The sequence below is a fragment of the Scyliorhinus canicula genome, chromosome 1, assembly GCF_902713615.1.
Source record: "Scyliorhinus canicula chromosome 1, sScyCan1.1, whole genome shotgun sequence".
NCBI classification, from domain to species: domain Eukaryota; kingdom Metazoa; phylum Chordata; class Chondrichthyes; order Carcharhiniformes; family Scyliorhinidae; genus Scyliorhinus; species Scyliorhinus canicula.
In genome coordinates, this window is record NC_052146.1 from 257649649 (window position 1) to 257674612 (window position 24964).

The following is a 24964-nucleotide window of genomic DNA, read 5'->3' on the forward strand; positions in this document are numbered from 1 at the left end:
AGTGCAGACTTGATGGGCCGAATGGCCTCCTTCTGCACTGTAGGGAGTTTCTGGATTCAAGATTCAGAAAATTACAGATCACCTTTGTGCATATGATCCCACTTTTGGAAGTTGGATTTTTGTGACTTTTACTTCTGAGAAGAGTCGATTTATCTGCTTTTATCACTCAGTGCATCATGTACTGCCTGGTCAGGTAAACTACCAGTTATAAATTAAGTGTATTAAAATTGTTGCCTCACCTAAGTGCCCCAGTTTTCTCCAAAATGTAGAGCACCTCTGTACATGAGCATTGATAGGATGCAAAATGATTTGCTGTACGCAGGTGAAATAAGGCACTGATTCTTGGAATTAGATTTGTTCCAGTGAGTAGATAGGCTGATGTTATGGCATTTCTGGGGCACTTTGTCAGTGCCAGCTGTTATACTGAAGCTGGCACAGCTACTTGAGCATTCAGCTACCTACTCAGGAATTGGCTTCGGGAGGCGTAGCAAGTGCAACAGCCCAATCAGTGTATAATTGGCAACCATGATTTTTAAGTCAAATTCATACATTAAACTCGGGGTGAAAATTCTGGATGCAAAGATCTAAAGAAAAACTTGGAACAAGATTGCCTCTTCAGAGAAAGAATACCAAAGCAAAATTCAAGACTTTTCAGTATAAAGGATGTGGAAGTTTTGGACAAGCTGATAGGGCTTAAGACAAATTGTTCCCCAGGGACAAGTTGATATTTATGTCAGAGTGTTGAGAGAGACTAAAGAGAAGATCTGAAAGGTACCGATAATCATGAGGAGAGATTTATTGGACACTGAAGATATTAATAGATTGGAAACATACCCATTTTCAAAAATAGTGGCAAAGCAGATGCAGGGAATTGTAGCCTATTCATCCTATTTCAATTCTGTGCAAAACAATGGAACAATTATCAGGAGTAAACCCGAGGATTATCTGCATAGAATTAACCTAGTTAACAGCAGGGAACATAGTTTTTACATGAGCAAGATCCGGCCTGATTGATCCCCTTGATTTATTTTAGAAGTGATAACTCTCAAATGAGTCCTATGAATTCCAAAAGATGATTGATAAATCTCAACATAATTAAACTCTGTGCAGTGGGGATTTAGTACTAAACCTGGGTGTGAATAAGAAATTGGATGAAGAGTAGAAATGTTTAAGCATTTTTAAAGGGGTTATTGATGTAAGTATTTAAACCGAGAGACCCAGGGCTCAGCAATGGGGCCAGTGCTGTATCTATGAAATTCAGAATTCAAAAATTCTACTATAAGCTGGTCAAATGTCAAGACAATACCAAAATAAGAAGGGTAGTGAAATCAGAGATGCAACCTAGAAACCTCAGGATGAGCTAAATACAATATACACATAGTTTGAGCAAAAACTGATAAAATGTAATGCAGGCATCTATGAAATGTTGCACACAGGGAGGAAATGGGTGATTTATGTATTTGTGTGTAAGTAGCTACGGATGAAATTGAAAGAAACCTGAGCATTAGTAGATTGAGTGTTCAATTTGTACAGACAATGCAGAATAGAAATCACAAAAGCCAAGCTGAGAATCCAACGACATATCCAAGGCAGCAGAATACAAATCAGAGGAAGTCAATGAACAAACTATATGGTGCTCTGGTCAGATTGCACCTTGAGTACTGGGAAATGAGGAAGATATTTAATTCTGAAAGCATTGCAAGGAAGAGCCAATTAGCTGCAGTCCCAGGGACCTGAGCTATGAAGAAAGACTGACAACACTGAAGCTTTCCAGCCTAAAAGGGAGGAATTTGGAAGGGAATATTATGGAGATACATGAGAGAACTAGAAAGGTTATTTTGGAATACTTTTTAAATAAACTGGGAATAGGGCATAGGTTCAACCCCATTAAAAGTAACTAACAACGTGAAATGGGATTCTGGATAGAGGAGTGGAAGTGCAAACCTTGGAATGAATTGAGAACTAGCTAGATACAGCTACTGGGAAAGTATAGTCATTCAGAATGGATGACTTAAAATAGGTAGGATTGTCTTCCTCATCTCAAATTTAATTGTAATCTTGTGAGGATAAAGTTACCCTTACTTCACTCTAACGTTATCCTCAGTGCAACACCCTCTATGGCATCAATGTGGCACATGTCTTTGTCGCAGGCTGCGTCATTCTTGATTCAGAATGAAGCTGGAAATTTAGTATTGCATCATGCTAAAGTGTGGCAGCTCTGATCATGTGTACTTTTTGGGAAGTAGGTTGAGACTGCACAAACTTAGTTCATGCAATAGTTCAACAACCAGCAGGGAGAGTAGACAATCTGGGTTGTATTTATTCTCAATTTCCTCCTATCTCCTTCTCTTGAAAAGGCTCCCTACTCTGCGCAGTTCCATGAATTACAATCATATTTCAGTAACGTATCCAGACAATTGTTATTCATGTATTACATTTTTCATTGAGTGTTAAGGGGCTATTAAATGTCAGAGCTATCATAACCAAGCCTGATCTGGTCCTCAGTTAATAGTTAATATGGGCAGCATGGGAGCACATTGGTTAGCACTGTTGCTTCACAGTTCCAGGGTCCCAGGTTCGATCCCGGCTTGGGTCACTGTCTGTGCGGAGTTTGCCCATTCTCCCCATGTCTGCGTGGGTATCCTTCAGGTTCTCCGGTTTCCTCCCACAATTCCCGAAAGATGTGCTGTTAGGTAATTTGGACATTCTGAATTCTCCCTCTGTGTACCCGAACAGGCGCCGGAATGTGGCGACTAGGGACTTTTCACAGTAACTTTGTTGCAATATTAAAGTAAGCTTACTTGTGACAATAAAGATTATTATTATAAACACATGCACACACTAATAATAACAATCTTTTTTGTCACCGGGGGGCCTAGAGCCCCTGCCGATTTACTGGTATCACTGGCATCACAGTGCCACTCTGTTCTGGCTGCTGACCTTGAGATGCGCCAGTGTCAGGAGGGGTGATTCAGGTGAGCTGGAGACTGCCGTTGTCTCCTTGGTGGCAGGCCCCGGGTCAGCCTCCAGCACTTCCTCCTCCTGGATGATGCCCGTAGAGCCCTGGGGTTCTCCATGGGATAGAAAGGTAGATGTAGTGGGCTCCAGAGGCCTCTCCATCATCAGGCTCTGCCGATCCTGGCACCTCACCATTATCTGCACCATGGTGTTGACGCCCTCAGCGATGCTGCTCAGTGACTAGGCCATGCTCTGCAGTGCCCCGGCAATGTCCACCTGAATCTGGGACATGTCCCTCAGTGACTGGGACATGATGTTGAGGCCCTCAGCCATGGTCAACGCTGACTGAGCCAAGCCTTGGACACCACCCCGTATGGCCCGGCTGCATCAGGTGGATGAACATGTGGTCAGTGAGAGGGAAGGACCATTTTGTCTGACATGAACAACTCACTTGAGACAGGTCATCTGGGTGAAGGCGTAGTGGATCCTCACCTCTACGGCGCATGCAAACTTTGCTGTCAGTGACCGATCTCTCCTCTGCTAACCCCGCGATCTCCAGGCCCCATTCCTGATAGAGGGTGAGGACTCTGATATCCGGAGCCCCACTGCCCATTGCATGTTTCCCGCCTGTTGTGGGCCAACATCTCCTGCGGGGACAGAGAGGGGGAATTGCGAGCCACATGTTTGATGCATCAGAGGGGGTCTATTGCAGGTCTAGGCACCACTCCTGCACATGGAAAGGTTCTAGTGGCAGGCACCAGGGTGTGCTGGGGCACAAGCACGGTGATATGCTGTGGAGGTGAGGGTAATAGGTGGCAGGCGCCAACTTGTCGATGGGAGGTGGGGGGTGCCGGAGATCAGAGGGGGTGGCAGGTGGGACTGATGCCAGGGAGCCGATATTAACTTACCCTTGCAGCCCAGTGGAGCTCATTAGTCTCCTTCCGACATTGGACAGTTTGCCCGAACTGACGGCCAACTGAATCAGTTGACGGGATAGCCAGTTCCGCTATAAAGCTCGTGGGGGGATCATTGTCGGTGCAAAGGCTGTTAAATACCGGCCACGGTCTCGCTGGCTTGGCCATCGGGAAGCACCCAAGAAGTCACGCCGGATATGACACTGAGAACTTTTCTCATTAAATCGCACCCTAGTTGATTAAAAAAAATGTTTACAGACAATCTGCTATTACTGGAGTTGTTTAGATCTCTAATGCATGTATATTTTGAAAATTACTAGGGGATTTTAATGTCTAAATAATTGAAATACTGCAATGATTATCACAAATCAGATGGTGGGTCACACTAGGTTGACAGGGAACCTTTTCTGCATCCAAGTCATGCAGTCCTGAAGAGACACTCCCACTTTTCTAAAAGGAAATGAAATTAAATTACAAAACTGATTGGAAGAAAACATGAAATTAGTGCTATGAATTTCATTTCAAACCATTTCACAACCGCAAAAAGAAAACACATGTTTGTCGGATAATGTATGGTTGTAACAAGGTGGTTAGTTATTTGAAGAATCCAGGTAATATCATAAGCAGCAAGAGCACAGCTCAAGCTGTTCAAGGACTCAGCTGAACCCCTGCGGGTAATTCACAGCCTTTTACTTCATTTCAACCATATTATATTAATACCTGAATTTGAAAATATTTGTTGGAAGTCTTTTGTGTCTGTACTGTTAAAATAAATGATTAATTTGGCAGTTTTATTAAAGCAGATGTTTTATTAATATCCTCACTAGTTATTATGGTGCAGTACCTGGAAACTACCTGCCACAGAAGGCCAAAATGAGGAAACCATTTAGAAATTCGAAAACAAAATTGTGAGGAATAGAGTGTGTCATTGCTTCAGAGTTAGAAAGTATTATCATTGTAACATTTATTACAGATTTGAAATGCAGACAAATAGAATGCTTACCTGATGTCGAAACCTGGAGCCTTGTTACCCTCTGAAACACTATTGTTATTGAATAATGCCAGGCTTTGGAATGTGGAAAATATCATAATTTAATGATTTACATTTAAACTTAATTGTTTATGAAATCTGGGAGCAGGGGTCATGGACTATATTATATTTATGTAGGGACATCTGGGAACACTGACTGAAACTAATACTTTACACACTGACTTCAGTTGTTTTTACTACTATGCTTGTTGATCTATGTTAATATACTGACTTGTCACTGCTCTGTACATTTCCATGTAGATGTCATCCTGTCCCAACAATATAACCGATACTTCAGACGTGTGTACTTAGACGTCACTTCAATGGAGAAAAATGTTTCGAACCTGGTGAAGGCAGAGTTCAGAGTGTTTCGTTTACAGAATCCAAAGGCAAAAGTAGAGGAACAACGAATAGAACTTTATCAGGTAATTTTTCATTTTTAGAAAAGCTTATTGCATTTAACGTTCTTTTTATTTGATGCTAATTTAAATTGTTGTACATATGTTGTATGTTGAATCATTTCATTTATTATATCATCTTTAGGAGCCATTAAGTGTTTATATATGGGGAGAGTTCTTTATAGAGGAACAATATGCTCTACCAACATGCACGTCAAATATGGAAATCATCATGTTTGTAGGGTATAGGGTTTAGTAAAATCACCCCAGAACGCCCTAAATGCCCTAAATAATATGCATTGTTACAACACCCTGGGCTAGTGCGCGGTCAATTCCAGCTCCACTTGACCCGGAGTCACAACACAAGTGAATAAATCAATATTGCTTAGAAAAACACCCTCTATACACACACACATAAGACAGAAATACGCAGAGGGGTGGAAAGGGGTGAAAAACATACATGAAAGGAAAAAGAGTCTTTGTTTCAGATGGTGTTTGTTAGCACACATTATGTCACAGCAAGTGTACAGGTTAAAATCCCGGTTGACAAGCTGTACTGATCTTGGGCGAAATTCTCCGACCCCCAGCAGGGTTGGAGAATCGCCCGGGGCCACCGAAACTCCCGCCCCCGCCATGTCCGGAATTCTCCCACCTGCAAAAAGTCGGCGTGCCGCCAATCCCGCCGCCCGCCTCGGAGAATGGCGGGGGCCGGCGGGAGGCTACGGGTTTCTGTGCTGCCGTTATTCTCCGGCCCGCGATGGGCCGAAGTCCCACCGCTGGGAGGCCTCTCCCACCGTCGAGTTTGAACGACCTCTGGTGGCGGCGGGATCGGCGACGCGTGCAGGCCCCCGGGGTCCTGGGGGGTGCGCGGGAGTGATCAGACCCCGGGGGTGCCCCCACGGTGTCTAGGCCCGCGATCGGGGACCACCGATCGGGGGGCGGGCCAGTGCAGTGGGGACACTCTTTCTCTTCCGCCGCCGCCACGGCCTACACCATGGCGGAAGCGGAAGGGAATCCCCCAGCGCGCATGCGCCGGTGGTGACATCAGCGGCAGCTGCCGCTGACATCACCACCGGAGCATGCGCGAACCGGCGAAGGCCTTTCGGCCAGCCCCGGCGCCGGGCGTCAAAGGCCGTTGGTGCCGGTTTTGGCGCCAGTCGGCGTGGTGCCAACCGCTCCGGCGCGGGCCTAGCCCCAAAGGTGCAGAGAATTCCGCACCTTTGGGGAGGCCCGACGCCGGAGTGGTTGGCGCCACTCCCCTACGCCGGGACCACCCGCCCCACCGGCTAGGGGAGAATCCCGCCCCAGATCTGTAAATTCATTCAGTCAGGCTTCAGAAATACAGCAGTCACAGACTATCTGGAGAGAGAAAGCAAGTCCTAGTCTTGGTTTGCAGCCTGTACTGATTTTTCTGTAGATTAATTAATTCAGGCTCTCTGCAGCCCTAGGAATACTGGATTCACAGCCTTTCTGGAGAGAACCTGGAGGAGAGAGAGTAGAAGGATCTTGTCTCTGTTATGCCAGGATCAAACTGGACCTCTTTAGAACTTTGAAAATCATTCCACTGGGATAGGATCCAATCGCCACCTGTTACTGAGCAGAGTATGGCCTTTTGGGTTAATTCATTGGTGACCAGCCAATCAAACTGAGTCCCATCCCATCTCTCCTCTGGTGCCGACAAGTTTGCAGCTTCTGTTTCAACCAGCAGAGTGTTCTCTCCTATAACTTCTGAATTCTGCAGCTTGCCTTAAAGATACATATCGATTAATCACCCATGGATCAAAAGTAAGAATGACAAAATAAAGGAAAGGGGAAATAAGAGGAATAAACAGGAAAGGCCCACACAGCATCCATGTGCAGATGTTGGGAGAACACTTGAATCCCAAAGTTGTTCAGCACAACATTTAGTAGCTGACAGGGGAGGGGATTAGCATTGACTTGACATTTCTTTTCATGTACTGCAGGACAGTTGGTAGCATTTCCAGCATTACAGTGCCTGCTCTATTTTCTTGATCTGCACTTGTGGGAAAGTCATTATGGTATTAATGTGAGTCAGCAATCTGCTGTATTATACTCAAACATGAAGAGACAATTATACCTTGACCAATTAATATATTCTAATGCTTTAAATATTTGTAACCTTTCAAGAATAAGTAACTTTTGCCTTCAAAGACTGAACTAGATTGCAGTTCAAAATGCAGGAAAGTTTACAAAATGTCAAAAAGTGAAATATCTGTCGGGAGGGGAAGGCTTTGCTCCCAGAGTTCAGTAAGTATGCACATAGCCCACCAAAAAACATTTTGTTTCACCAGCATACAAAACGCATTTTTGTGTGCTTTGGTTTTTACCTACGCTACAAGTGGGTGAATATATTGGGCAGACCAGCAGCTTACGTTTCAACAGACTTATGTCTCGTTGCAATTTCAGTGTAACTAATTGTTTTTATGCCATTGACAAAAGTCTTTGGGTTTTGCCTTCATGGGTAAAGGGTCTGAATTATAAAATGTGGCTGCACAAAACATTGTTGAAAATCTAAAATTGCATGCACTAAAACCAGACTTATTTAATTATTGTAAAGCAATCATGCTAGTTACAAGCTTGTATTCCAGGTTTCGTGATTCTTATATGAATTGTCAGCTTATGGTGCTGTGTCAGCTTTCTTGAGTTTATGAATTTTATTAATTATGTTTATTATATACTCAACATTTCTGAGTTTCCTAGATCAATATCTATGTTCACAGGATACTGCCATTTAGCCAATTTAATATGGTTTCACTTCAGTATTAAACAATTTACCAGGCAGAATGAGAGAATAATATTAAGCATGTTAAATATGATTTTCCTATTAGGCTGCAAGCCATGTCGAATATGATATTGAGAATGTAATTTCTAGATTAGAAGGGGAACCATAATTGCGCTGTGGGGGAGGAATATTTTGAATGGTTTCTTTATGATACCCTTGAATTTTAGCTACATTCATTTTGCTATGGTTGTAGGTACTATACCATTATCTGAAAATAGGGGTGTCCGTATTTCTCCCACCTTTGGTGCTTCTAGTTAGAATGTTAGTACAATGATGGATTAGAATTGTGTCCATTTCTGTGTAACATTTCAGTCTAATATCTGAAGTTGTGGCATGTTATGATGTAATTGGCTGCATAAATGCAGCTGTCATGCTTGCATATCAATATTTCTTCGATTAAGCTTCTTTTAGGAATCTGGAACAATGCGCAAAATTCTCCCCTACCCGACGGGGTGGGGGGTCCCGGCATAGCGGAGTGGCGCCAACCACCCCGGCGTCGGTTCTCCCCAAAGGTGCGGAATTCTCCGCACTTTTAGGGGCTAGGCCCGCGCCGGAGTGGCTCCCCCTCCGCCGATGGCGCCAACGGCCTTTGGTGCTACGCCGGCCGGCGTTGGGGCTGGCTGAAAGGCCTTCACCGGTCCGCGCAAGCGCCGGAGCGTCAGCGGCCGCTGATGTCACCACCGGCGCATGCGTGGTGGAGGGGGTCTCTTGCGCCTTCGCCATGGTGGAGGCCGTGGCGGCGGCGGAAGAAAAAGAGTGCCCCCATGGTGGATTGGCCATGCTAAAATTCCCCCTTAGAGTCAAAAGATGTGCAGTTAGTTGGGGTTACGGGGACAGGGCTGGAAAGTGGGTCGAGGAAGGGTGCTCTCTTAGAGGGTCAGTGCAGACTTGATGGGCTAAATGGTTTACACAGAACAGTACAGCACAGAACAGGCCCATCAGCCCTCAATGTTGTGCCGAGCAATGATCACCCTACTCAAACCCACATATCCACCCTATACCCGTAACCCAACAACCCCCCCTTAACCTTACATTTTAGGACACTATGGGCAATTTTGCATGGCCAATCCACCTAACCCGCACATCTTTGGACTGTGGGAGGAAACCGGAGCACCTGGAGGAAACCCACGCACACACGGGGAGGACGTGCAGATTCCGCACAGCTTCTAAACTTTAGGGATTCTATGATTCTATGAATAGCATACCCCAGGTGTAGCATATAAAGTCACACGGTAATAAACAGGTTGAGGAATCTATAAAGAACCAGACTACTTGGAGCAGCATCATGCAAGACAGCAGTAAGTGGGACATGCACATAGTTAATGATTAACAATAAACAGTTTATGTTTAAACATACAAATCTCAACATTGAAACATCAAACATACCAATAATAAAACATGCTACTCAGCGGTGGCATCATAATACAACAGGTACTCTCTAAATGCAAGTTGTTGATGCTACCATCAGCTACTATATTTTTGGGTCAACTCAGATAACCAAGAAATGAGGAAGCTACAATATAAAACTGAAAGAAGAAGTTTAAACAAACGTAAAGCAAAGTGGAAATCTGGCAGACTGGGAGAGTTAGTAAAACAACCAAGGGAAACAAACAACAATATCATCAACAATTTGCCTCCATGTACACCATTAATATAAGAAAAAAAAACAAAGGTACTTCTGGGAGCATTATTCACACAGACTATGTAAGGAGATATTGGGACAGATGATCACAAGTACGTTTCAAAGAGCATCTTTAAGGAGGGACGAGAGGTACAGCAGTTTAGAGAGGGAATTAGTTGGTCCCTTAAGAGCATCAATAAGCCCAAGAGTGGCAGGGCTGTGTTGCCTCATTCACCCCTGTAAAATTTCAGACAGTTTGGGGCGAGTGCGTAGGCGGCGGAAAGGCCACTTTTTAGGTGCTCCCCCACCCCCATCTTCAACCCACAAGCAGGGGAAGTGTAAAATCCAGCCCAGAGAGAGTGAATGGCAAAACTGAGGAAAATGAAGTATACTGTTGGTAATTGTGAGATCATCCAACTTTACATGATAAGAAACTAAGATCTGTCGAGGAGCAAAGGGATTTGGGTGTCCATCTGCACAAATTATAAAAAGAAAATGAAAAGGCATTAAAGACAGTCAAAACACTCATGGAATGTTGACTTTTATCCCAAGATTGTTTGAATATCAAGAGAGGAAGTTCTTCAGTTCAATAGAGCCTTGATCAGATCCAGCTAGACTACTGCATTCTGGGCACTATCCCACATGCAGTATCCATTGACCTTGGAGGGGTGCAATGGAGATTCACCAGAATGGTACTGGAGGTTAAAGGATTTTATTGTACAGACAGGTTGCACAAACTAGGCGTTGAATTTTTCCCATGGCTAGTGGTGAGAAAGATCCTCCCCGTCAGATCCTTCCTGTACACCCGGAGTCTCACTCCATCCGCACATTAACCTTGAAGGGGCTGTGGTGGGGAATTGACCATTCTCCACCCCCTTCTGGAATGTGCCTTCGTAAAGAAGGTTTAGAAAGAGATTCAGTAGCTTTTGCCGAGGTTCATTCCCAAAATTGTAACTTTTAACCTCAGCCTTAAACGTTTCCACACCCCTTGAAACCCTTACTCAAGAATAATCTATCAACCTCAGGCTTAAAATTATTATAGCTGAAAGGCAGATGGATGGAGGGACTGAGTGGCCTACTCCAATTCCAATGTTCTAATATTTAGCTGGCGAATAACTATCTCTTATATGGGTCCAATAATGTTCATTGCACAGCCACGTTTCTTCCAACTTCATAATTTGATGTACACCCAATAGCACAATAAATGGAGAGGAAAGGGGGTGGATGGAGCAGAATGGGGGCCCTGGTGGGGCAGGGGTGTTGGATTTCTCTGCGATTTCACCCAAAACAGAGAATAACAGAAGGTCTAGCCTCGCTGTGCCCACCAACAATGCTCACCACTGGCTGTTACCATGTCCGTCACATATTCCCCCCCCCCCCCCGGTGGATGCTACAGGACATTTAAATTGCCGTTTCTTTCAGCTGGATCGCAGTATCCCATCGGGCAGGAGGGGCTGCAAAATCCTGGCTCCGAAGTCCCAGGAAGCAGTTGCAAAGGACACAACAGTAGTTCCACCAGTAGAAGGAGGGGATTGTCTCCTCTCCCTCCAAAGCTGCGGAAGATCCCCCTGTCTTGACCAAAGCCTTCAGAGGAAGCCTTTATTCCCATCGTTGTAATACTTCGGCTCTCTTGAGGCTCCTTGTTGCCACTGCAGTTTGTTTAGTTGCATTGGTGGGTCCCATCATGATGGAAGATAATCTGCCAAGAGCCTGTTGTGTATATATAATGAGCCCCAATGAAGGGTGTAGCAATGTACAGCATGTACCTGCATGCATACGTGCTTTGGCAATGCACTAAAATTCAAAGGAAAGATTGTGGGTGGCCAGAGAACTGCTTAGCACAAGTGAACAATAACAGATACAATGACTTGTACCAAGGGAATTTACGCCAACAACCAAGAATAATGAGAGCATGAGAGAGGAGCCTTACATTGCTGTTAATTAATGTCTCTGTTAGAGACACCATAAATCAGCCTGGCAATTCCTGAAAATGATGCCACACCAAAATTAGGCGGAGAACCTCATTAGCATATTTTAGCATATTTTAGGGCAGCACGGTAGCATTGTGGATAGCACAGTCGCTTCACAGCTCCAGGGTCCCAGGTTCGATTCCGACTTGGGTCACTGTCTGTGCGGAGTCTGCACATCCTCCCCGTGTGTGTGTGGGTTTCCTCCAGGTGCTCCGGTTTCCTCCCACAGTCACAAAGATGTGCAGGTTAGGTGGATTGACCATGATAAATTGCCCTTAGTGTCCAAAATTGCCCTTAGTGTTGGGTGGGGTTACTGAGTTATAGGGATAGGGTGGAGGTGTTGACCTTGGGTAGGGTGCTCTTTACAAGAGCCGGTGCAGACTCGATGGGCCGAATGGCCTCCTTCTGCACTGTAAATTCTATGATAGCATATACCAGATCATAAAAACACACTTAAAGCAAGTGGGAATCACACAAAATATCAGGAGCCTAGGTACCCAGCAAACTAATGCCACCTTCCTTCTTTAAGGTCCTCTTTATGCATGAACATTAAGCTTTTAAGTCGTCAGACTAACATATATACATATAAATACGGCATGGGACCTTTTCAATATTTAGTGCAAATCATTTTGTTCCTTGGAAATATACTGAAAGACACATAAAATATATTGATGCCTCAGTGGAGGGAAATGATTAGAAAGAAGTTATTGAAAATGCCATGAAACTCCAGAAATAATACCTGAGGTCCTATTGTAGCCTGAAATGATTTACTGCCCATTCAGAACGGGCAAAAATTCCAGAAATCGAGGTTATCGAGATTTGCAACAAAGGTTCCTTTGAATAGGCAAATCGGTAAAAGATCGAGAAAGCTATTTTGTAAAAGCAGCGGCAAGTGATTTACTCCAGAATTTTCTTAATCTTTTACACTGTCAATTGGCATTACCGTGATTGTGCTGTTTTTTCTTCTGATACAAATTTGCAGGCCATGCTTTATTCACATTCACTGTTGTACAGGGAGTCCCATACAGTATGAGAGGGAATGTTTAATATGCTTTCTCTACTGTTTATGGAATCTCAACATTGTGCTGTCAGGAGGTTTTATTTGGACTTCTTGACTTTTGTGCTTATTATTGTGAGTGCTCTCTATAAAAAGAAACGGCTCACAAAGACACGTTGAAAGGCTTGTTTTGAAAATATAAGACTTTATAATTAACTATGGGTTGTTTATGCCCTGTTTTCAGAGGAAGACAATCAGCCGTGAATAGACAAGGTGGAATGTGTTTATTTTCTTAGGGCTGCTGTTCAATAATTTCAGTTAAACCCTGTCTTCTTCTGTCAGTGCAGGAGCACCACAGTTCCATGTTTAGCTTGGAGATTGTAAAATCTCCTGATGTGGTGCTTCGAATATAATTAAATCATTGTTTGAATGCCAGATGGCTCTGTGCCATCAGTATCCTTTTATAGGGTTTTTAAAAAAAAAATTCAAAGATGGCACAATGGCAGTGTGGTGGCATGGCATTGTGGTAGTGTAGACAGTGCCACAGAATGATGGGATGCAGACAAATAGGAATAAAGGAATGGGAGTATGTCTTTCAACCCCTCGGGCCTGATCTACCACTCAACTTGATCAATGGCCTCAATTTCTCGCTTAATAGGTTCCTGAACTCAGTCTGACCATCAAGAGGAAATAGAGAACATAGCCCACACACTTCACAACAGGAGGGGAGGAGTATCCACAAGAGAGTCACACTGAGGGGTTGTAATGTTGTTTGTAGTGAAATCATTTGCAGATGGCTGAGAGCAAGTTCCCTGCCCTTCCTCTCTCCGGGAGAATTGCTAGAGATTCCCACGAAGAAGCAAAAAGAAATTAAGGAGAAAAATACCATAGGTATTGGAAAACCAAGATAAAACAGAAAATGCTGGAAAAATGCAGCAGGTCAGGCAGCATCTGTCAAGAGAGAAAAATACATTGCCAGGCTGGATTCTAGTGGTTGCCAGGTGGCGAGGGCAGAGACAAGGATATGCCAATAAAATGGCGGGGAGTTCTGTCAGAATCAGAACAGTCCACCAGTTGGGTAGAGGTTCAGCCTGGATGTGGATTGCCTGCTCGCACTATGGACTCAGGCATCCAATTTTCAGAATTAAGGCCTCAGTTCATTTAACCAAGCTGTTGGCATTTTACTGATGGCTGACCAGTCCGTGCCTCATCAGCTCCATGGAGACCACCTGCTTTCCCTGGGATCCTCAGAGCCAGAGGCTCCATGGCTCAACAAAGTGGTTGCCAGCATGAAAGAAATCCCCATCAACCTCAATGATTCTACCCCCACCCTCTTACCGCCCTCGGCCCCCCATCACCAGACCCTAAATTTTAAGTAGAATGAGAAAACAGTAAAAACTGGGAAATAAGGGGACGGGATTCTCTGATCCCGTGCCGGGTTGGAGAATCGCCGGGTGGGGGGCGCGAATCCCGCCACGCCGCTGCGACACCGGGCCACCGATTCTCCGGTCGGGAGCCACTAAACGCGGCCCACCCCCCAGCGATTCCACGCGCTCGATGTCCGCCGAGTTCCGCCAAGTCTCACCGGCGTCGTTCACGTGTGGTCCTACCCAGCGGGACCTCAGCGTTCTGGCTGCGGGAACCGTCATGGTCGGGGGGGAGGGGACATACGACTCCGGGAGGGGGGGGGGCCTCCAGGGTGACCAGGCCCATGATCGGGGGCTACTGATCGGCAGGCGGGCTAATTCCGGGGGGGGCATGTCCATCTGCGGCAGGCCCCTGTAGGTCTCCGCCTTGTTGCGTGGGGACTGACACGGAGACAGCAACCCATGCGCATGCGTGGACCCGCGCCGGCCATGCTGGAGCCTGTATCGGCAGCTGGAGCTGGCCCCCTGTGGGTTGGGGGATCACTGCTCCTAGCGGCCACAGTACATTTCCATCTACCGTTTCAGGTCAATGACCTTTCATCACAGCTCTAAAAGCTTTCACAGAATTTTCTGTCTTTATTTAAGACAACGTAGTCTTGCCCTGTATAACTCTTCACTTCCTTCCAACCCCCCCCCCCCCCCCCCCCCCCCCCCCACCCCACATTAAGAACACATATAGGATTCTGATCCAAACTCGATATTTCCTGAAAGATTTTCAGGCTACTTCTCCAGCTACTGGATTGCTCTACCACCAGTGGGAGCCAGGGAGAAGCATCAGGTCAATGTCTGCCATATTTAGTCTCCAGCGTTCCAGTCAATATAAAACAATATGGAGATCTCGTATAGCATTGTAAAAGTAGTATAGCATTATCTATGTGTGGTAATATCGTGCATTGCAATAACTTGGTTTTTAAATCAACATCGTATTAGAACATAGAACATAGAACAGTACAGCACAGAACAGGCCCTTCGGCCCTCAATGTTGTGCCGAGCCATGATCACCCTACTCAAACCCACGTATCCACCCTATACCCGTAACCCAACAACCCCCCCCCCCCTTAACCTTACTTTTTTATTAGGACACTACGGGCAATTTAGCATGGCCAATCCACCTAACCCGCACATCTTTGGACTGTGGGAGGAAACCGGAGCACCCGGAGGAAACCCACGCACACAGGGGGAGGACGTGCAGACTCCACACAGACAGTGACCCAGCCGGGAATCGAACCTGGGACCCTGGAGCTGTGAAGCATTTATGCTAACCACCATGCTACCCTGCTGCCCACAATTACTGATTGACTCTTACGTGAATGCTGTTGCATGAATGAAATTTAACCTATAAATTAAAAATTGCTCTTCAAACAAGTGTATCGATTCAGACAGCCACTGATCAGTGGAGGCTGACTTGCTTCTTCCCAGAACATGCTGCTGAACCACCTGTAAATGTGGTGCGGTTACATTGTCTCATTTTAAAATCTTATACATTCAGAAGTATTGTAATTATATGTTTCCAGGAAGCCATTATTTTCACAAAATAAAAGGTGAACAGCATCCCTGTGCTTTTCATCGGGAAGGCAAGACAGATTTGCTACAAATAATAGCTCTGCCAAAATTGAATTATGTCAATAATATCACCGGCAGCTGTACCAGAGTACTCTAAAATTACCTCTCTTAATAAAGCCCCTTTTTACGGCAAGTGAAAAACACCTTTGAACAGTGATTTCTATCTGCTAGAATAGGGGAGATATGAGGGTGGGCCATGGCCTCCCAGAAGCAGCAGCATTCTTTGCGCTTTTTAGTTTATTTTCACAAAGCAATCTCCTCATAAAATCAAATAAAAATACTGATGTATTTCATGGGGTGTGTGGGGGACAGGGACATGGGGGTAAGTGGTCGTAATTTGGATTCTGAAAATTTGATCAGGAATAAAATACCTTGTCCCAAGAGTCCCAGCCTTAAATGGTAGTGTTAGATCTGAACTTTTAGCTCTCCCATAGTGGGGAAGCAATTTCTGAGACTGCAGCATTATACTGTGGGAAATGAAGAAGCTTTTACCTACTACATTGTATTGTGACTGTTGGATCATATACAGTCAAAACACAAATATAATCCAGAAGGGTGTCTGTTGGCCAGTTTGAATTGATATTAGCTTACAGCTGCATTCTACAGTTATCTTGAGCTGCTGGCAATAGCATTTTACTTAGCCTGGCATTGCTATCCTTATCTACCCTCTGAAAGTAATGATTTCCCAAAGCACAAGCAGTAAAGTTGATAGTCTTGCTATTTCTTGAGATATGGAATGTATGAAGCCAGCCAGTGCCTCAAGAAGCCAAGCTCTTGACTCCGAACCAAAAGGTTGGAAAGTTTTTTCAGCCCCTTTAACTGATTGTTTTCTTTGGGAGTGCATTGTTCATTGTTGGTGGGTGTGTTAGATAAAAGCGCCGCACAAAATTCAGCCAGCTTATTTCTGGTAGGGGGCTGAGTAGAAAATACGTTGCCAGTTTATTTTATTGAAAGCAGTTGTGGAAACCTCTGCAGCTTAAACCTGTCTAGTCCATCTTATGTCAGTGGGATGGGCATGGGGGTAAGAGAATATGGGGAGGGGGGGGGGGGGAGATGGGAAAATATATTCATTAAAAATTAAACAGTAAAGGGCTAATTTAAAAGATAAATATATCTACACCTAAAAAGGAAAAGCATGGAATGTGAAGATTTGTGTGGTCTTTTTGATTGGTGGCTCCATAGATAACATGCAAAATGACCCGAGCTGGGTTTCTGCTACAGTCTGTGATGCTAACATGGTGGAGGTTGGAATCTCCTCTGTAATCCTCTTTGGAATGGGGTGGAATAGTGGTAGAAACTGAGAGGAATGGGGCCGTGATGGCAACTGATGTTTTACTGTTCCAACCTGAATTGTCTTGCCTGTAATGCTAACAGAACCTCAGTTGAAAACTCCTTCTTCACCTGCTCCATGCAAGTGGCAGTGGCGGAGGTAGGAGGAAAGGTGGTCCCATATGGATATTACTGATACCTGGGTCTCTAGTCCTCCTGCTTCCCAGGAAAAGTGGCAGTAGGCTTGGATCAGCTGAGGAAAGGATCCAAAATTATTTGGAAAGAGGGAGAAGGCCTAGTAATGGAATTCTGTCCCTCCAATTGCTTATCTGTTTGAATCCTCAATCTTTGGGCCCTGTAATACCTCCCACCTTTTTGTTTGTTGCAACAGCTGTCCTTCTGCAACACAATCTTAATTTTCCTGTGGACCACTGGTAGGTTCGCACTTTCTACCAAATCTTGCAATGGAAATCAAATGGTCCCCAATTCAGGAAACTGGCAGAGTTAGGATGGTGAGGGGCAGAAGCTCTGCAGCGGCTCAGCCCTGACATGGTGAAGCAAGAAAATCCGGCCCACCCTCTGTATAGAAACAATGTGCCCTTTTAAAATTTCCATCCATTAGTGATAATGTAGCCAATTTCTGACATTATTGGGGGGGGGGGGGGTTCCAGGCCTGATTGCCGTGGGCACGAATCCCATTATGACCGCAAATTCTTATGAGAGGGCCATAACGGGATTTATATCGAGGGAATCACTATTGCTCTCTGCCCACCAGCACTCTGGCAGTGCTAGGTTGACAGTGCAAGGTTTGTACCATCACGTTGGCCGTGCCAGGGGAGGGGCAAAGGGGCAGGGCCAGGGTGGGGGGGTCTCCAGGAAACCCCCATTGTCGGGAATGGCAGAGTCCCACTATGTGGGGTGCCAGTGGTGGGGGTGGGCACTGAAACCATGATGCTGGCAACGGTGGTTGTAGGGGCGGTCTTTACTTTCACAATGAGATCAGGACGCGCTTTAAAATGACGCCCCAATACCTGTAGAGTTGGACATGCCTGTGTCTTTAGACAGCGCCCCTCAAGAATGACAGTGGAAAACATGCCTCCTGTTTTCTTTGCACAAAGTGCCAGAAGATCTGGGGAGAAACCCTGGCTGTTTTTCTATGGAGAAACATGCCGGTTTTCAGTAAGAACCTGACACTTCACCATTTTTTAGGAAAATTCTGCCTATGTCGAGGGAAGATGGATTGAGGATTGGCTGAATGACAGAAAGCAGAGTGGGGTGCCGCAGGGGTCAATCCTCAGACCTCAACTGTTCACAATCTACATGAATGATCTGCAGGCAGGGACACAGTGTAACATAGCAACATTTGTGGATGATACTAAATTAGGTGGGAAAGCAGGCAGTGAAGAGAATTTACATACGGATATAGATAAGCTCGGAGATTGGGCCAAAATTTATCAGGTGGAGTTTAATATAGATAAGTGTGAGATTAACCATTTTGGCCAAAAAAATAGAAAGGCAAATTACTATAAATTATTATAAAATGCGTCTGGGCAGAGCGATCTGGGTGTCGTTGTTCATGAGTCGTAGAAAGTCGGTATGCAGATACAGCATGTAATTTAAAACGCAAATGAAATTTTAGCATTTATTGCAGAATGACTGGAGTAAATAAGTAGAGAAGTATTGTAATTGTATACCGTGTTGGTGAGACCCCATCTGGAGTATTGTGTCCAGTTCGGGTCTCCTTATTTGAGGAAGGATGTGGCGACGTTGGTGGCAGTTCAGAGGAGATTCACCAGATTGATTCCGGGTATGAAAGGATTGCGTATGAGGAGAGATTAAACCACTTGGGTTCATACTCACTGGAGTTTAGAAGATAACAGGGGTTCTGATTCAGGCATATAAGATACTGAAAGATATTGATAAAGTAAATGTAGACCAAATGTTCCCCCTTGCATGGCAACCTAGAACAAGAGGTCACAGATCTAGGTTGAGAGGCAGTAGATTTAGAACTGAGATGAGGAAAATGAAATGAAATGAAAATGGCTTATTGTCACGAGTAGGCTTCAATGAAGTTACTGTGAAAAAGCCCCTCGTCGCCACATTCCGGGGCCTGTTCGGGGAGGCTGTTACGGGAATCAAACCGTGCTGCTGGCCTGCCTTGGTCTGCTTTCAAAGCCAGCAATTTAGCCCAGTGTGCTAAACAGCCCCACTTCTTGGGGCACTTCTTGCAGAGGGTGCTGAATTTGTGCAACTAGCTGCCCAATAGGGTGATGGAATCTGAGTCGTTGAATGGTTTTAAGAAGGAGATAGATATATTTCTGATAAAAGCAGGTTAACGGGATATGGGGAACAGGTAGGGAGGTGGATTTGAGAACAGGGAGATCAGCCATGAGCTGATTGAATGGTGGAACAGGCTGAAGTGCTGAATTGCCTGCATCTGCTCCTAATTCCTATGTTTCTATGTGTTAATGTGATGTTCCAGATGGCATTAAAGTACCTTTATTATGGTGACATTCTTTTCTTATCACCTTCTTCACAGGGAAAGCTTTTTTCCTTACAGTCTAGCAGAGAGCTGCTAACTTATGTTTAGTGGAAAATTAGTTTTGTTATTTATTCTCTTACTATACATACACTAATTGGATGAGAAAGAAATAAACAGTAAAAAAACCATTCTAACCCATTGTAAATTTACTAACCTACAAAAAGTCACTAATATATAATGCCATCATCGTCACAAGCTCAACGTGCTCTCTGAATGTTTCTAACTTTCTGTGTGGCTGAATAACTGGCACACCACTGTTCCTTAATGGCAGCACACGTGCTGTCATTATCCATAGGAATTTAATCAGATCATCTCAGTGCTAATATTGAGCTCTCCTCTGGATTCATTCAAATCATGTATTTAAATGCTGTCATGTTGGCAAATACCTGACGTGTCGGCGTGCACATGCATTCACACAAAAACTTGGATTTTGATTGCGTGAAGGTCCATTAATTGTGCTGTCAGTGGCCCTTTCCACATTGGTAGAAGATTTTCCATAGCAGATTTTGCAGAACAGGTGTCAAACTGCAACACGAGTGAAGGAGGAAACAAGCACCATGGTGGTTATATGTATTTATTTTGCATCCAATATAAATATTGAGCATTGGGGGATTGGATTCAATCCTACTGCACTAAGTACTGGGGTTTATCATCCAAGTCAATTTAGAATGATTTAGAACAGATATTAATCCCTTCTAAACCGTCAAAAGTAAATAGCGCTCTATTAAAGGATGGAGTTATTGGTTGTTGAAGGGGTGGAAGTGAAAATTTGAAACTCCTGGCAGCAATGTTAGATGTCCAGCACATTCACAAGTTGGGTAAGGAAGCAATACCGTCCAGTCCCTGTTTAAAATGAAATGCCAACCTGTTTCAGAAGGGAGTTTTCATTAGCCACTCCAGACATAGTTCAAGAAGAGAACAGGGCTAAAGTTAAATGGCAGAGCTGGCTTCCAGTGGATTCCACAGTCCAGGATGCTCTGTGACCGGAAGTTGGACATGTCAGATCCTAAAACTGGTCCCATTTATTCATGAAGGTCTATATTCAGTTTCTATTCATGACCACCCTGAAAATACAGAAGTTACCTTCGAGCTGGAGACTGATTGAAGTCAGATTGGCTATTTGTAGTAAGCTGACTAGGTGTGTGTTCTGCAGAGCAATGGGAAGGAGAACTCATGTCTACTAATTCCAGAAGATACACCAAAGCCACAGGAATTCTATGAGGATCTAATACCTTTCACTTTGTCTGCTTTCTTCCTCGCTTGCTCGTTCCTTCTTTGAGCTTTGATACAGCGACCAAATGTCCTTTCCTTTAGCTTAGGGTTCACAGAGCAGCTGTGTCCTTCATTCAAATTATTCTCAAATCCCACATTTCTGAGAATATTTTTCTATGGATTGTATTTCAAAACAATTCCTGTTCTTTGTGCAGATTTACAGCCAACATGAGCAAAAGGTGCCAATTGCAAGCATTTTAGATTACTTTAAAAATCCACTACAAAATGGTAACAATTTTACAGTGTTAATGACTGGGCATTTAGCCCATTTTAGATTTTGATTTCGATGAGAGGTTATGAAATTCTGGTATTGCCAAATGTGTGTGAAAATTAATCATACTTTAGTCAAGCAACAGGCATCCCAGAAACATCCACTATATTCTTCCATGCCTCCATCAGCCTGCCCAGCATTAGACACATGCAGATGCTGACACACAAACATGCTCACACAGAAGCCCCCTGCCCCCCCACACACATGTACACAGATCAGAATTTTCTGGCCCCGACCACCGCTGAGATCATCCGGTCCTGCCAAAAGTCAGTGAACGTTAAGCTGGGCCTTGATGGGGCCAGAAAACTGCACACACAGATACGCACACACACACGTACACACACAGGCACACAAGCTGTGACTTGCGCTCAGACATACACTCTCCTTCTCCCATATAGAATCATAGAATAGAATCATAGAATCCCTGCAGTGCAGAAGGAGGCCGTTCGGCCCATCGAGTCTGCACCGATCCTCTGAAAGAGTATTCCACCCAAGTTCACTTCCCCACCCCTTAATCTAACCTACACATCTTTTTTGAACACTACGGGGCAATTTAGCATAGCTAATCCACTTAACCTGCACATCTTTACACCGTGGGAAGAAACCCACGCAGCCAATGGAAGAACGTGCAAACTCCACACAGACAGTGACCCAAGGCTGGAATTGAACCCGAGTCCCTCGTGCTGTGAGGCAGCATATAGTGTCAATTTTCCAACATTACAACAATGAATACTTTTCTGAAGTACTTTACTGGTGCTTTGGGGTGTCCTAAATCTGTCAAGACACGCTGAAAATGTAAGCCTTTTTGACTTTCTTCTTTTCAATTTTCTACAATGGCTCCAGCCACATAAATTGAAGGTTTGTAGGTGGTCCTGTTTGGAGTTATTATTTCCTAGTTTTTCAATGTATTTTAAAGCTTGTAGAGAAGTCATTGGAAAGGTGTTTGAAACAAGTACATTGAAGGTGTTCTTACATTCAGTTTCTGGGCCCTTCAATCATTTGCCAATCATTTATCAAGAGTAAAAAAGGCCCAGACAATCAGTTCTGGCACACATATCCAACACATAGTGGAAAAGGTATTGCATGTGTGCACCACATTGGCATGAATTGGTTCCAACTTTGAAGAAGTATAATGGAGGCATGTGTGTCCTGTCTCGCCATACTAACACTTGGCTGAAGAATTGCAGGACCAGACTCTTAACTCTTCAGTCTTCCAGTTGTCCCTGATTTGAACAAAAGCCAATAGTACACATAACACAGCAAGTCCATTGCCGTTTTCTTCGCAGACCATTTAATTACTTTCATTCTGTGTTTTCCTCTTTTTATCGTGAATTTTTTTCACAGCCCCAGCTGTCCTCCCTGTGGAATGTGCTACAGTATTACAACATTCTTTTCTCAAACGATCTCAGCTGTCCTTTTGCGGAACTTCCTCGTTTCTGCTGTCGATGTTGCCACCCTCCCAGGGTTGGCTTAGACAGTCTTGTTTTTGAGTGGGCTGTCCGGAAATATCTAAGATGTAAACCAGACATCAAAAGTCTGATTTTTAAAATATGAGCCCCAAATTTTTTTCATGCATGTTTGCGTCTCGTAATGTGGCGACATTAATTATTGAGGTTATGAGGGGGCTTTTCATCACCAACACATTGAATCTCAGAACATAAGCCATAGTCTCACACACTGCCTCCCGCCACAGTTCCACCCGTGGTCTGGTTTTGAACTTGGCAGAAGATGACTGAATTAATTGCATTTGTCTAAAATGCATCGTGAGAGCTTGCTTCCTTACACCATTAACCTCTTGCTAGGAACGAAGCAAATTTCACTAATGCACTAAATAGAGCAATTTAATTGATAGTGTTCAGGTCTTCCATTTCTAACCATTATTGCCCCAGCGTACCGATCTAGATTTCTGCTACAGATATCAACTTCCTATCAAATGATACCAACTTATCATCTATTGAGATAAGTTCCCTAACCATTGACAAGTGAACAAATGGATGAGACTCTGGTAATTTTTCTGTAGATAAGACAAACGAGGGAAAAAAAAAAGCAAAGGGTCAAGAACAACTATTCAAACAGGTGTTTAGTGAAATAGCCAACAGAGAGGCAGAAAAAGAAAAGATTTAATCATCAACAAAAAGCGCATTCAACTTGATTGACGCTGAATTTACAATAGTGGCTCTTTCATTATGGAGCCTCAGTTTTTTTTTACTTCTCCAATTGGGGGCAATTTTGCGTGGCCAATCCACCTGCTCTGTACATCTTTGGGTTGTGGGGGTGAAACTCACGCAGGTATGGGGAGAATGTGCAAACTCCACACAGTGACCCGGGGCCGGGATCAAACCTGGGTCCTCATGCCGTGAGGTAGCTATGCTAACCATGGTGCCACTGGAGCGTCTCAGTCGAGCGAATCTAGCCACGCTAATTTCAAATGCAGCTTCATTTAAATATGTCTCTCTGCTTCCATCTCTCCAATATGCCATAAGGTGGGACAGAGCCATAAAGGCTGGGAATTGCTGGAGGTTCAATTGCGACCTGTGTTGAGTTTGCTAGCCATGGAAACATTTTGGTACATTCCAATGGCCTCAGTGGTCCGGATTTTAGCTACTGAGGTGGGTGGCTGGCATTGGGAAATTTCCTGACCCAGCGGAGCCACCTCACCTCACTGACCCTGGAAGTAGATCCTCGCCAGTCATGGTTGGCGGGGTGGGGGAGGGGGTGGTTGTGGGTGGGAGCATGGGGAAGTGCTGTGAGCAGATGCCGAGGTGGGCTGGTTGGAATGCCCACCTCCGATATCTGAGAATCTCTCCCAGCTGTTTCAGACACTGTTAGGTCTTCTTGCTCAATTCGCCACCCCCAGCTCCATGCCCCTTGCCCTCATACCACCTTCATGCTAATTCATACACTCTGCCCACTCCCATGCCACCTCACCCCATTAGTGACTTCTCCATTGCCAGTATCCACCATGGCTGGACTTCAGGAGCCATATGGAGGTGAAGAAAGATAAACCACTAACAACCTAACAATTCACTTGATCATAAAAAAGACTCCCATTCAGGAAACAGCTTATCTGCAGACCCCAAACCTACGACCAATAATAGCCTTTTTAACTGTCAAGCCATGAATGTATAACCCCATGCTTTTAAAATTCAGCCAGGCTTTCATAATGGCATAAGGATGGTTGTTGTGGAAATGTCAACAAAGAACTCTATTGAAACCGGGTGACCATTTGGTAATCCATTTTTCTAACCTACACCAAATGGCCTGTTAATCAAAGCAGCCCACCAGAGGGTTCTTTTTGTAACTCTCATTGTCAGCTTCAGTCTGTTTTTTAATGTTGGGGGATTTAAACTTCAGATCATGACATTTAAATGAACCTTATCCGCTACATCTACAGAATCAATTTTTGTCTCCCTTGAAACAGCAAAAACGGGGCATGTTTGAACTCATCACTAAGTTCAAATGACCCTGCAGAGTTTGGATTTCCTGCCTGTGTAAATAACACTCATCCCCCTTTCCCCGATGGCAAAACGTGGATCTGTTTGGAATGGGGATAGGACTCCTGCTTCTGAATATCATCCACCATTTTTAAAGGTCTGCAGGAAAATTTTAATCAATGTCTCAAGTTAGGTAGGATGTGAAGATGTCGGCATTAGTCTGTGGTGAGCACAGTAAGAAATCTTACAACACCAGGTTAAAGTCCAACGGGTTTGTTTCGAATCACTAGCTTTCGGAGCACAGCTCCTTTACCTGAGGAAGGAGCTGTGCTCCAAAAGCTAGTGATTTGAAACAAACCTTTTGGACTTTAACCTGGTGTTGGTAGGGTAGGTAGGAAGAAAATCAGCCAGGATCTACAGTTGAGTGATCCTCCTAGAAAATCTGGGTGCAGACATTGGAATCAAGGTCTACGCTAATACTTTTATGGTTGGAAA

At 44.4% G+C, this 24964-nt stretch overlaps 1 protein-coding gene across 1 annotated transcript in view; it reads left to right on the top strand.

The window, feature by feature from the left end:
* Positions 1-24964, top strand: part of tgfb2 (transforming growth factor, beta 2) — a 92758-nt gene that overhangs the window by 23785 nt on the left and 44009 nt on the right. Inside the window, exon 3 of the mRNA XM_038811894.1 lies at positions 5164-5327. Coding sequence (XP_038667822.1) covers positions 5164-5327 — 164 coding nt within the window. The remainder of the gene's footprint in view (positions 1-5163; positions 5328-24964) is intronic.